This window comes from Gastrolobium bilobum, unplaced genomic scaffold, assembly GCF_033153095.1.
Source record: "Gastrolobium bilobum isolate Gb01-03AN ecotype WA unplaced genomic scaffold, APGP_CSIRO_Gbil_v1 utg24462, whole genome shotgun sequence".
Classification (NCBI taxonomy): domain Eukaryota; kingdom Viridiplantae; phylum Streptophyta; class Magnoliopsida; order Fabales; family Fabaceae; genus Gastrolobium; species Gastrolobium bilobum.
In genome coordinates this window covers 179,096-192,794 of record NW_026897771.1, presented here as the reverse complement: position 1 = coordinate 192,794, position 13,699 = coordinate 179,096, and the positions used below count along the sequence as shown (strand labels likewise).

General features: G+C 34.2%; 2 protein-coding genes across 2 annotated transcripts; both read left to right on the top strand.

Moving 5' to 3' along the window:
- The first annotated feature begins 3,349 nt into the window (after positions 1 to 3,349).
- Positions 3,350 to 9,452, top strand: LOC133310141 (uncharacterized). Its single transcript, XM_061511036.1, has 6 exons — positions 3,350 to 3,575; positions 3,662 to 3,706; positions 3,802 to 4,083; positions 4,170 to 4,336; positions 6,740 to 6,867; positions 9,158 to 9,452. Exons 1-6 carry the CDS (start codon positions 3,350 to 3,352, stop codon positions 9,450 to 9,452), a joined length of 1,143 nt encoding a protein of 380 aa, XP_061367020.1.
- A 618-nt stretch (positions 9,453 to 10,070) lies between these two features.
- LOC133310140 (uncharacterized) lies at positions 10,071 to 11,173 on the top strand. The gene has a single exon (XM_061511035.1). It carries the CDS (start codon positions 10,071 to 10,073, stop codon positions 11,160 to 11,162), a length of 1,092 nt encoding a protein of 363 aa, XP_061367019.1. The 3' UTR covers positions 11,163 to 11,173.
- The last annotated feature ends 2,526 nt before the right edge of the window (positions 11,174 to 13,699 follow it).

The window sequence follows — 13,699 nt, the reverse complement described above, 5'->3', positions numbered from 1 at the left end:
ACCAAGTTACCGCAAAGAAACATGCAGTAACCAGTGGTAGAACGACGGTCAGTCACAGATCCAGCATAATCAGCATCAGTGTAAACTTCTAAAGAAAGATTGCCATCACGTCAGAATAACAATCCTTTACCATGAGTAGCTTTAAGATACTGCAAAATTCTCTCTACTGCCTGCATGTGTTTCTCCTTTGAATCGTGCATAAACTGACTGACAACACTAACAGCATAAGCTAGGTCTGGTCTAGTATGAGCCAGATATATCAATTTCCCAACTAACCGTTGATATTGTCCTTTATCAACTGGAGGACTTTCTTCTTCATAGCCTATCTTGTGATTCTGCTCAATAGGAGTATTAGAGGGTTTACACCCGAGCTTTCCTGCTTCTTTGAGAAGATCAAGAACATATTTTCTCTGGCTAATAAAAATTCCTTTCCTTGAATGAGCTACTTCTATCCTTAGGAAATATCTCAGTTTTCCAAGTTCTTTGACTTCAAACTCAGAGGCAAGCCGTGTTTGCAGAATCTGTCAAGTTGAAAAAGGGTAATCAGAAAATATTATTAATTGTGTGTATAATCTGTACAAAGAGGTATCTATTTATAGAGAACGAAAAACCTAATACTTGACCTAATGGGCTTGGTCCAATACAACAAATACTAATAATAATAAAATAACAAATATTTACAACATATATAATTTTTTGGTCCAGACTCAAATTGGAAGCTGGCTCCGCCGCTTATTGCTCACTTAGCTGATGAGCTAATGAGCTCCCGTGTTCCTAATTCATATATTCTAAAAAAAAAGAAAGAAAGGAATGAGTTAGAATAAACCATTTTTCATACGTGTTTTTTATTGAAAAAATCTCACTTATCTCAGCAGCTTAATGGAGTTTCATGAACTGGGGTATCAGGATCAGGAGTTGGTGTTTTATTAAACAGAAATCAGTGATTTGGTGAGACGGGAGCAACATCAAGTGATCAACATTAAGACTAGTTGGTTTTAGTATGTGCAAAACTACAAGAGGGTAACCCATCAATGTCAGTCTCAAAATCGAATTGCCATAATTACAACAAATGTTGGCCCACTAATTGTATGCTTCTTTTTTTTAATTTGGGTACAAATGTAAATTCATTTTTTATCGATGGACCTGGCCAATTATTAGTTGTACCCTAGGGTAGCATAATTAAGGAGTTGTTGTAATGAGTTTAAGACGTCTTAATTAAATCCTCACCTACCCTAATCATTCATGTTATTAAACTCATGTGACCATATCCAATTATATTGATTATAAGGAAATAATAAATTTCATGCATCCAACCCCATTAAGAGAGGAAGTTCTTATAATGAATTGAAGATTTCCATCTAAATTTCTATCTACTTTAACCACTTAAATTACATATAAATCAATTATCAATAAAGGTGTATCCAATGAAGGATGGTGGAGGCTCTGGCCTCTCTCCTGTTTAATTTCAACATCTTTTACATTGGTATATGAAAACTTTTATGTGAATCACATTCAGCTCTCTAAAATAGGTGAGAGAAAAGAGCTATGCTATTTAATCTTTTTCCATTATATTAGAGGTACGAATATTGGAGTAAGAGAGTAAAAGTACTGGACAAATGTCCATTGCAAATTTGCAGCCACGTTCTCATCTAACCTAACTCACAGCATTCCCTAGGTATCATATAAAGAGGATGGATTTTGGAGCAAAGCATTATATTTGGTGTCGGTACATTCACAAATTAAGTTTGATATATGGAATATGTTTTTCTCATAACATACCCTCCTATTCATACATAAAAAAACTATACTAATATTGATTTATTTTTTTTAAAAAAAGTGGATTTCACATATTTTATACCTATGATATGAAATAACAAATCTCCTACAAACATATTTGGAACGATGTGCACATTCCCCTTGATATATATTTAGAATACACAAGGAAATGAAAATATCATAATTCAACGTGTAACGTATGATTTTAAGAGGAAATGAAAGTCAACGTATAACTGGATATGTTTTTTTTTTTTTTGTGAAATTATATGTAGAAGGACTCTTTTCATCGTTTTCAAGTCGACGCAATTAAGTTCACAGATCAGTTTAATGCAGATGTGGTATTGTCTTAATTGAGAAACTTTGCATTTTTGTGAATATGACATATAATTTGATGATGCAAACACATTTTTACTAACTTACATGAAAATGATGTGCACAATCCACATCAACAAAATGAATACCATGTCAATGTCCATCAGATGTAGGAATTGTGTTCAAAGGCTAAAAGGATAACAATTTTTGGCAATTAAAATTAGTAATTAAAATATAAATTTGAGCTCAAATTTTTTTAAACAAAAAAGTATTATGACTTCACATAGAAATCTCTATGGTATATATGATGATTTTGCTTATTTAGTCTTGAGATCTTACATTATTTATGGCAATTTCAAAAGGTTAGGTTAGTTGTTAATGAGTCTTCTCATAGCTACAGTTTTTTGTATTGTTCTTTCCTTTCATTCATTTCTTTGGTCCAAATAACTTCCTCCTCCATGAGTTTAGATTCTTGTATATCAAGTAGCTAACGTGACAATCTCCTACAGAAAATACAAGTCATCGTCCAAAGTGATGTTCATGCTAGGACATGGTGCAAATCCCTTATTATATGCAATCTTAAAACCTACGTCAAGACTGTGAAAATTTTCACTTTGAAATGTCTAACAAATAAGAAATTCATTCATTTTTTTAAGCTTTAAAATTGTCTCAATGTAAAATATTGTGAGCTGGATGGATTGTGATATCAAGGACATTTTGGCATGAATTACAGCATCCTAATTTTGTGGAACTAGAAAGAAAAAGGTGGACAAATATTCATTTTGTCTTTCTTCAACAAATAACCACATAAAAAAAAGAGTTACTAATAGTTAGTGTCCCATGATAAACTTGAAGATTAAAACTCACCTAGTGGTCTAGTATATTTAGGGGTCAAAGAACAAGAAAAAGTTACTGAGTCAGTCTAACGAATTTAATGCAGAGGCCAAAAAAGAAACAAGATACTTGCAATATAGAAAGACATTTGAGGCATGTCGTTGCACATTGGAGATTCAAAAAAGCAAAAGAGCAAAATTTGGAAGAGACAGACACTCCTCACAGAACTTAGGCATGCCTAGTCTTTGTATTGATACCAAAGCCACATTCCACCTATAACTTACCTAGACCAAAAAGTTTCATCCTCAGAAGCCTCTTTTTTGGTCATGTCAGCACCCACTTTCAAACCTGTGCAAAATTTGACTTGAGTGGGAGTGGCTTCAACATTTCCAACAAAATTCTACTCTGCTGAATTTCTTACTCATTCATGGCCTCCACAGCTGAACCATCTCCTTATAGTAGTTCAAGGAGAAGAGATGACTCAGAGTTCAATTTGAGAGAATGGACATTGAAAGCTCGAATCAGTCGTGAGAACACCAATTCCAGAAGGTACTCAGGATCTTACATGAGGAGCTTTAGAGAAGACACAAGGTCTTTTAGATCAAACATAACCATTTCTAGCACTGCTTCTTCACCTGGATACCCCTTAAAAGGTACATTTCTTTTTATTTTTGTACTCCAATTCAAAGGATCATGATTTTAACTTCCTTTTTACCTCAAATTCTCCCATTTGTTGCAGATGAAATAGACCCTTCAACATACTCTTTCACTACTGCTCTTAAAGGTAACATACCAGTGAATGAACCTCAATGATTATTAGGATAACAGGCTTATTTTTCATAATTTTTTTTGAATCAATTGAATGGTGGTCCATTGCAGCATTACAAGCAAGGGCAGGCTTTAACAGTTGGGAGTGCTTATCCCCAGATGGGTTTGCTTTAAATTCAAAGTGGAATGAAGCAGAAAGGTATATATGCAACCCTCTCTCAGGGGAGGTACCAATGGAGTGTTTATCTGCAAAAACTCTTAGTGGAAGATCGTTTAGAAATTCAACAAACAGAATTACCATGTCTGCTCCTCTAGTTTATTCTTCAAGACAAATTCAAACAAAGCCATCAACCTACACACAAGAAGTTGTGGCTCTTCAACTTCCCATTTCAGGTTCACATATTCTTCTGTATTTCATTTTTTACTTGGAGTGACACAGTTCAAGTTACTTCCCAATTCTACTTTGCCTCTCTATGCAGAAAAGAAGAAAGAGGGAATGACAAGAGATGTGGGGACTCAAAGCACACCTCCTTATCTTAGTTCAAGCAGCCCCAGCCCTGCTTCAACTCCATCCATCATAGAGAGATCAAAAAATCGAGCTGCAGACTCACCTAATTCAAATGCCAAAACAAAATCTGAGGAAGAGGTATGTGCTAGATTTTTCATTGTAATTATTCTTTTAATAAGATTATCATAATGTTACATACAAACATTTTAGATTCACATTTTCTTCTTACATAAACATAATATAAAACTATTAATATGACATTAAACTAATAACTTAAATTGTTGGGTTGAAATTCCACTGACCCCAATTAGCTTGGGTTAAAAATGCTCTTGATATTAACGTTGATGTTGATGCTGTTGGGTTGAAATTGTTATTTTACATTATATTAGAGCTTCAGCAACTAAGTGGTCGTAAATTCAATTCTTACTATATATTGTGACAAGGATAAGGGGCTCAACGCATTAATGTAACATTCACCTAATACTTTCCATTTTACAGGTTGAAATAGTTCTTTCCATTTTTTTTATACTGCTATGTGATTTTTTTCCCCTCTTTTATTGAACTTAATTAGTTGTTTTCCTTTTGTTTAGCTACATATAAAATTTAAAACTATCTAAGGAAGTATCCCAAAAAATCAGAGCCAAAAGTCAGCTTCATTTCAATCTTTCAAAATTATTCAAAACGAAGTGCGTTTTCCAAGATAAGAGAATCAAATCTAGTTGTCATATAATAAGATTATGACCTTCTATTGTGGGACAGTGATAGATATATTGGCCCTCTGTGTTTCATGTGCAAGTGTCCCTCTTGTTTTTGGTCCCTCCCTCCAAACTTTCTCCCTTCTAGTCTGCTTTCTACGGTTGCATTTTTCTGTGTTTTTGGGAATCAATTTTCTGTTCATGAAAGTGTTATCTCAGCTGCAAAAATCAAATTATTCTTTTTCGCTGAGGGTTATTGGACAAGTTGTTAAGCAATTCCAAAATTACCTCATCAATCCAACCTTGAATGATTTGGACATAGTAGTACTTTTCCCTAGTAGTATGCTTTCTACTACACACATACAGTTGCATTTGTCTGTGTTTTTTGGGAATCAATTTTCTGGTCATGAAAGCGTTATCTCAACTGCAAAAATCAAATTATTCTTTTTCGTGAGGGCCCGTTTGGTACGTGGCATTTCGTAGGATTCCCGGGAAACTGAATTTTTTTAAATTTTAAATTTTCGGATATTATCGTAAACTGAATATAAAAATCATATTTTTGAAATTCGAGATTCCTGGACAAATAAAAATTTCTGCTGTACCAAACGCCCCTTCAGGTATTTCAGCAAAATGCCTACTCACTGTCTGTCAGAGAATAAAATATAAAGTATTAAAAAGATCATCACATATCTGTTCTTAACATGATATCAGAACTTCACGGACCATGAAATCACGATTTCGATCCTCACCGCCCCTCGTGTTCTTTACATGTTTAACATTTTCTTCTTCTTAATTCTTTGATAAATATTCCCTGACATGGTGGTTTCGTTAGTTTTCAAAATAGAGAGAGATTTGTGTTTTGTAGAGTTTTCAAAACAGAGGGGATATTTTTGTAATAAAAACGATATTCAAAAGGGGCGATAGTAATTCAAAATACATGAAGTCTCGTTAAGATGAATTCGTACTTAAATGAGTTACTCATTCTAGATTATTCTTTTTAAACCATTTATTCTTTTCATTTATGTTTTATTAATTTTAAGATTAAAATTATCCAAAACTTTTGTAAAAGCATTGTATTTGGGAATATTATTCTTTTTAACAAAAAATGGGGAAACATGATTGGCTTTAAAAATAGTGTAAAATTATATTATCATCCATTTTTGTGTTAGATTAAAATAATTTGACCCCCGGAGGGTAGCTCAGTTGGCAACTGAGCTCCCAAGAGTTTGCTTGCTTGAGGCAGGGGTTCAAATCCTGCCTCAAACAAATTTTTGAAAAATCTTTGGGGGTCAAAGGATGTGTCTCCCTCCTCGAATGGGGGATTAGTCTCATCCTTCCTCCGATAACGAAGCTCAATGCACTCGTTGTTCTAATGAGGGACTAGCCTACAGGGTCGTACCTGATAGCAAGGTGACCACAGGAGGTTGAATGAAGATACCTCTAATTTGATTATGACAATAGCTACTTATAAAAGCTGAATTCCAGATTAAAAAAAGTTAAATTCATTTAATGATGCAATAATAAGTAAATAAATTGACAATGATAATTAAATATTTAAAATTTTCATAAAAGAATTGAATTGATTATTTATATGCTTAAATAATCTGGACATGATCTTAGCCAAAGGCGCATAAAGATTGACTTGCATGTAGCTTTTACAGAGCATATATGATTACCAAGGGTTACAAACTAGAAATCAACATTTGGGTTAGTAACTTTGATGACAAAAAATTCATAATTTACCATAAAAGATGAGACAGGATTGGATTGATGTTGATTAATTTTCCTAATAAGCACGTCATACCAAAGGCATGACATTGATGTGAGAGTGGAAATGCATGTGCAGGTTGAAGTGAAAGATAAAGAAACATGGGAGACAAAAGAAACAGAAAGAGAAAAGAATGAGTGGAGGAGGGAAAAGGAGCAACTTTGTAAGCAAGGTGGGTGCTTTTCATGGATATTGAAGAAGAAAAAGCATAGAGAGAGAGAGAGAAAGAAAGACAAAGAAAGAATAACATCTTTCTCACTACTCACTTCAAATGTTGCTAAAGAAAAAAGATGCTGAAATTAAATATGATAAAAGGGTGTACGTACGTGGAGATTGATGGTTATTGAGATTCTCTTTCACTGTCTTTCACTTTTACCGGAAATAGAAAAGTTAAGAGCAATTGCAATTATTAAGGGATGGACTATGGAGAGTGTGTGTGTGTGTTACTCTCTTTCTCTCTTATCTTTCTCGTGGTCCATCTTATAATGTGTTTTTTTTTTTTTGTTAAATGGCCAGTGATGTAGCATATTTTGTTCCTTCTTGTGGTGAAATTTGGCTGACAGCTTGGGCTTCACGTGCATGCTTTTGTTTGTGCATTTTGAATCCGAAGGTTCTCATCCCATTACTCACACAAATCATAATTGTTAAACAACTTGTCAAAATTGATCAAGTGATAATATGAAAAACATAACATGTCATATATGGATAGCTCTTGAAGAAATAAATATGAATAATTAGTGAGAATATACATAGATGTATGGTTGCCCACACATTTACATATATATATATATATGGATTGAGGAAAAACTAGAGACGAAAGTAAACTTTTTTAAATTCAAAATATTATCTTTTTTAGTTGAAGAGAAAATGAAAATTAAAGTAAGAAACAAAAAACTTTTTGGTTTGGAGATTAGAAAGAAAAAAAACTTTAAACATAAAAGTTTCAAATTTTTCTTTACAACTTTTCTCTTTATTTCAAATTTCAAATATTTTGTCTCTTTTTTCTCATTTGTTAACACATGTCTTGGGATATAAAAGTATAAAATTAATGCCATTTTAATTGAACCTATTCAGAAAACGGCTTGAAATCCAAGTTCTTGTACATAATTGAATGCATGCATTAGGGAAAAGTTCAAAAAATTCTTTATAATTTCTTTTAGAATCACTTACTTTTTTTATGATTTTTTAATTATTTATTGCCTATAATTTTTTTCATTCATTTCACCTTCTAATTCTATTAAAAAATAATTTAGACAATCATTTTATCCCTTTAAAAAGAATTACTATGAGACTATTTATTGTTGTGTTCCCATTCACCTTTCTCAATTTCTTAAAATGAAAATTTCATAGCGTAATTTTTTTTTAATCCAATTTCAATAAACTGTGTATTGTTAATTTATTATAATACTAAGGCAAGTAACCAATGATTTTGGGTTTATAATGATTTTTATGAGGTCCAAATGATGGAAAAAATCATAAGAGTAAATGATACAAAAATAAAATAAAATCATAAGATGGTAATTGATTCTAAAAGAAATCATAGGGAATTTTTGAACTTTTTCTTCAATATTAATAAGCTCAAGACTTATTAACCAAAAAAAAAAAGAGCTAAAGACTTCCTCTAATTAATCATTATCTTGGAGAATCAGAATAGAAATAAAAAGATCTTGTCATAATTAATCCCCAAGATATATGGAAATGGTTTTGGGATTGTAGTTCTGCTTTGGACCTCTAGGGCCTTGAATCAAAGTGGGCTTTGGGCTATTTTTAAAATTTATTGACATATAATAGTGTTATTGTTTTTTTTTTTTTTTGGAGTTACCCAACCCTAATTATCTCTTTGAGACGAGTTGGCTCCCTCCGGTATCCCCACGAGCTTCGACTCTTTGAGCCGGCTATGAGACTAATCCGGAGTGCGGGGGAACAGTGATGGCTAAAGGTTCAGCCACCTCCCCAAGAATGCATTCAGCGGGAATCGAACACATATCCAACCCCACTAACTCAGCGCCAAGTTACCAACTGTTAATTTTTTTTTTGTTTCATAAATACTAAATTTGATATTTTTTAATTTGTAAAAAAATTTAAAAATAAGGCGAAATATGAAAAGAAAAAGAAAAATTAATAGTCAAATTATTATTATTATGGAATGCAATTCCCAAATATATATATATATATATATATATATATGTGTGTATCACTTCATTTAGAGAACTTTTTTGTTGTCATATAAAGATATGATATTTAATTTGATATATTAATTAAGTCAATAAAATATTATTATATTGTATTTTAATTAAGTAAATGTTATATTTATTTAAAAAGAAAAGACTTAATTGTGAATTTTTTTTTTTAGATACCAACCGATATTCGAAACCCTAACAAGTTAACTAATCTAATTTAAATTTGAGCGCAGAAGTTGTGACTCTGTTCAGGAATCGAATCCATTATCTTTGGATATATCAAATCCTAACTCTTGGGAGGTTGTGAAACCTTTAGGAAAGGACAACATTTGCTTGATAAAATTGTTATAGCCGCCTTTGTGCACTTGAAATTCAACATTCCATTCTTCTCCTTTGCTCTCTTGATCATCATCCCCATGCGTTTGCTCCTGTTTCACCTTCCTGTTCTTATTTGCAATCTTCGCTTATCTCCGAAAGATCTATGTTATCCTCGTCATTGTGTTGCAAAAGGATCGCTCCGAAAGATCTTGTTTAATTTGCGCAGTCGTTACGTTCCATTTGCAATTGGCAGCATGCATGGTTCTTGCCTTGGAGGGTTAATCATGCTATAGGAAAAGTTGTCATAGTTTCCAAAAAAGAAAAAGAAAAAAAAAAAGGAAAAGTTTTCATTACCCCCCCTTCCCTTGTAATCCTAGACTCAAATTAAGCATGTTAGGAGCACTTTTGCTAAGGCAGTCAATGGTTTTAAAATCAGCAAGACTGTGGAGCATATGGATATCAACATAAGACAATTTCTCAAACTCCATATGGATAAGGCAGTCAATCATGCAAATGTGATTTTATTTAATTAGTAACTTGAGATAGTGTTTATTCATGTTAGTGGTCCTTTATTGAAAATAAGACAATTTCTCAAACTCCATATTTTTTTTCTAATAAGACATTATTAAATGAAAAAAAAAAAAAAAAACCTCTTCTATAGGGTGATTCTATAAAATATGTTCCTCACGTGCACTAATGGATTTTGCATGTAAGTATCATATCATTTATCCATTCTTATAGTCATGTAGGTACATAGTAGTATATAGATGTATAAATGTTGCAAACTTAAATCTTAGTCAACCCAAAAATTGCTCAGTTTTAGTTACATACTTGAATGATTAGTCAACCCATAAATTGCTATAATTGTTTGGTTTCGTTTTCGTGTTTCGCTTCTCCCTTTCCAACTAACCATGCACTACCTATTCTTCTTCTTCTTCTTCTTATTGGGCCCAAGTCCAATTCTCGCTCGGAATGCTCACGTCATCAATTTCCGGTCACCTAACCTCTACCCGGAATCCCTCGCCTGGGACCCACACGCCCAGCACTTCCTCCTCGGCTCCCTCCGCCAACGCATAATCGCCGCCGTCTCCGATGCCGGCGTCGTCGAAACCTTCATCTCCGACACCGACCTTCCCGCTGACGCCTCCTTCCTCGGTCTCGCCGTCGATTCCCCACGGAACCGCCTCCTCGCCGTAGTCCACGCCCACCATCCCCTCCCTCCCTTCAACGCCCTCGCCGCCTACGATCTCCGCTCCCGCCGCCGCCTCTTTCTCTCCCCTCTCACCTCCGACGGCGATGACGACGCACCCTCCGCCGCCAACGACGTCGCCGTCGACAACAGCGGCAACACATTCGTCACCAACTCCGCCGGAAACTTCATCTGGAAGGTCACCGCCGACGGAGACGCCTCGATCTTCTCCAAATCGCCGCTGTACACGGCGGAGACGAATAATAATCCGGTGGACCGCGACGCACCGCACGGCCTCCTAGGGCTGAACGGGATCGCTTACGTCAGCAAGGGCTACCTCCTGGTGGTGCAATCGAGCACCGGGAAGGTGTTCAAGGTGGATGCGATGGACGGCACGGCGAGGAACGTGTTGCTGAGCGAGGATCTGGTCGGCGCCGACGACATCGCCGTCAGACAGGACGGCGTGGCGGCGGTGGTGTCGCCGATGAACAAGATGTGGTTCTTGAAGAGCATGGATAGTTGGGGGGAGGGAGCGGTGTATGACAAGGTGGAGCTTGATCTGCGGCGGTTTCCGACGTCGGTGGTGGTTGGGGAGAAGGAAAGGTTATATGTTTTGTATGGGCATTTGAATGAAGGGAGAATGGGGGATTCAGGGAGAGAGAGTTTTGGAATTGCTGAGATGAGATCCAAAAAGGAAGGTCAAAATGAGAATGTTTGGATCTTTGTTTTGATTGGTATTGGCTTCGCTTATTTCTTCTTTTGGAGGTTTCAGATGGCTCAGCTTGTCAAGAAAATGGATCACAAGATCAATTGATTTTTTGTTTTGTAAACTTTTTTTTATTTTATTTTGAGATTGATTAAGTTTTGTTTCAAGTCTCAATGAATTCTTGCAATTTTTTCTCAAGATTGTTAGTGTAATTTGAGCTTAACTATATCTGTGCTTGTTGGTAATTTTTGTTACATTATAGTGAGTTATACCACTGTTGCTGTGTGTTGTTACTTTTTGAAATGTGGAGTGGATGCAGTTCTCATCACTTCATAGCCATGACGTACGGACACGGATATGGAACACGGGACGACACAATATGTCGACACGTTAATTCTAAAAAATATCATATTTTAACACGTTGGGACACGTTTTGATATTAAATAAATTTTTTAATATATATAATATAATTTATATTTAATACATATAAAAGTTCATAATAAGTCATATAACTAATCAAATATTTAAATTTTATAACATAAATATAAATATAAATAATTTTTCATACTTTTTTTAATTTTTAATGTCAAAATTCATAACAGAAAAAATTAATTTATAAATTATTTCTTTTATATTTAGTTAACAAAATAAAATTAAGATTTAAAAAAAAAATGTGCCCGAACGTGTCTCCAAATATTGACCGCCTGTCGGACGCGTATCTGAACATGTTGGAGCTTGTCCGTGTCGAACACGTATCTGACACGCAGATTTAAAAAAAAAATTGTGTACGTGCTTTGCAGATTGAGAGTTTTTTAAGGTTATGTCATTCAACTTGCACTCGAAAGGATTTTTTGCAATTGGAAAGCACATGTATTAAATGTGCTATATATGTGTGGTTGTTTATTGGAACATCGACCAAAATGTCATTGTTCATCAATTTTTTTACCTAAATACCACGCACTCGAATAATGTTGTTTCTCAATATGTCACGTGGGCAAGTTTGTTAGCACTGTAGCAAACTCATCACGTTTCTAGTGGATAACAAGTACCAAGTTAAAAAAAAATAAAAAATATCAAGTTCTCTACATTGGTTAACGAACTTGGTTGGAATATGTATTTCAACCAAGTTCGTTACCATGTGTTACAGTGTCCAACGAACTTGCTCGCATGACATATTGAAAAATAACATTGTTCGCGTGACATTTAAGTAAAAAATTAGGTGAATAGTGATATTTTAGTCACTATTCCTTGTTTACTTGATGTTACCATGAGCAAGGAAGCACGGACACTTGTAAAAACAGGAAGAGTCGGGTCCGACACGCTCCGACACGGCGACACGCTCCGACACGGTGTCGGACACGTGGTTGACTTTTTCCGACACGTTGACTATTCCGACACGCGAATTTGACCGTGTCCGACACGGTCAAATGGCATTTTCGTAATTTTTTTTTAATTTTTTTTTAAAAATTTTTTTTTTTTAAAAAAGTTAAAATATATTAATAAAACTTCCACCTGATCATATCAATTTTATCTTTTTGTCTTTTTTCCACTTAAGTAGATAAGAGATCATCTCAGCATCATTGTTGTCAATTCTCATCATGCTCTTGTTGTATCTCTCTCTAATATGATTTGATCTCTCTATCTGATATTATATCTCTCTCTCATCCCAGTTCGTATTTTTTTTATTAAAGCTTCCATCTTTATAACGTGTTGATGGGTATTATTAATTTAGTTTCATTTTTTTGTTAAATTATTAAATATTAAATGAAATATACACTATATAAATTAAAAATATTATTTAATATTAAAACGTGTCCCAACGTGTCGAAATCCATAATTTTTTAAAATTGACGTGTCGGAGTGTCGTGTCGTGTCGTGTCACGTGTCACGTGTCGTATCGGTGCTACATAGACCATGAGCTTAGGCAAACATAATCATGTAACGGAGTCAAAATCATCTGGGTTTGGGATGGATCTTAAAAATGTGTAATGCTACTTCTTTTTGTCAAAATCATCTGGGTCTTGAAGTACGCACTCGGCGGCATTCATATTAACGTCTTTCATTCTCATAATCACTGGCGGACGTAGTTGGTAGCAAATGTCCGCAGTTGCGGACATAAATATTGTGACTTTTATTGTTGTTGTTGTTTTTTTTTCTTTGTTGGAGGTTTTTATTTGTTACTTGGTTCACTATTTATATTATGAATAAATATCATTTTAAGTCCTTAATAAAGAATATGATTCCCACTTTATTCCTTTATAAAAAAAATTAGTCTCGAGCTTCTTAAGAAATTCAAAGTAGATCAATTTAGTTAAAATTGTGGTCTCTTATAAATTCAAAAAAGACCCACATTAGTCACTCAAAAGTACTAAAATGTGTCCACTTTGAATTTCATAGGAACCAGGTCTCTATATTTTTTTGTAAGGGACTAAAGTGACTAAATTTTTTGTTAGTAACCAAAAAGAGTATTTACTCTTATATTAGTTAGCAACGTAGCAACGTACAGAGATGATTAAAACAACATAGCAACGCAAAAATTGATTAGAGAGAAAACTGATTATTCCTTCCCTGTCATGTACCCATTCTCATACTCTCTTCATCATTTACTTCCTTTTTCATTTTTATAAAAAGAGAGGGTTGATTGC

Excerpts from the sequence above, each read along its gene's own strand:
- LOC133310141 (XM_061511036.1), top strand. The coding sequence starts at position 3,350 with ATGGCCTCCACAGCTGAACCATCTCCTTATAGTAGTTCAAGGAGAAGA. Across the intron at positions 3,576-3,661 it reads ACCTGGATACCCCTTAAAAG|ATGAAATAGACCCTTCAACA; the intron begins GTACATTTCTTT and ends CATTTGTTGCAG. Across the intron at positions 4,337-6,739 it reads AAACAAAATCTGAGGAAGAG|GTTGAAGTGAAAGATAAAGA; the intron begins GTATGTGCTAGA and ends ATGCATGTGCAG.
- LOC133310140 (XM_061511035.1), top strand. The coding sequence starts at position 10,071 with ATGCACTACCTATTCTTCTTCTTCTTCTTCTTATTGGGCCCAAGTCCA.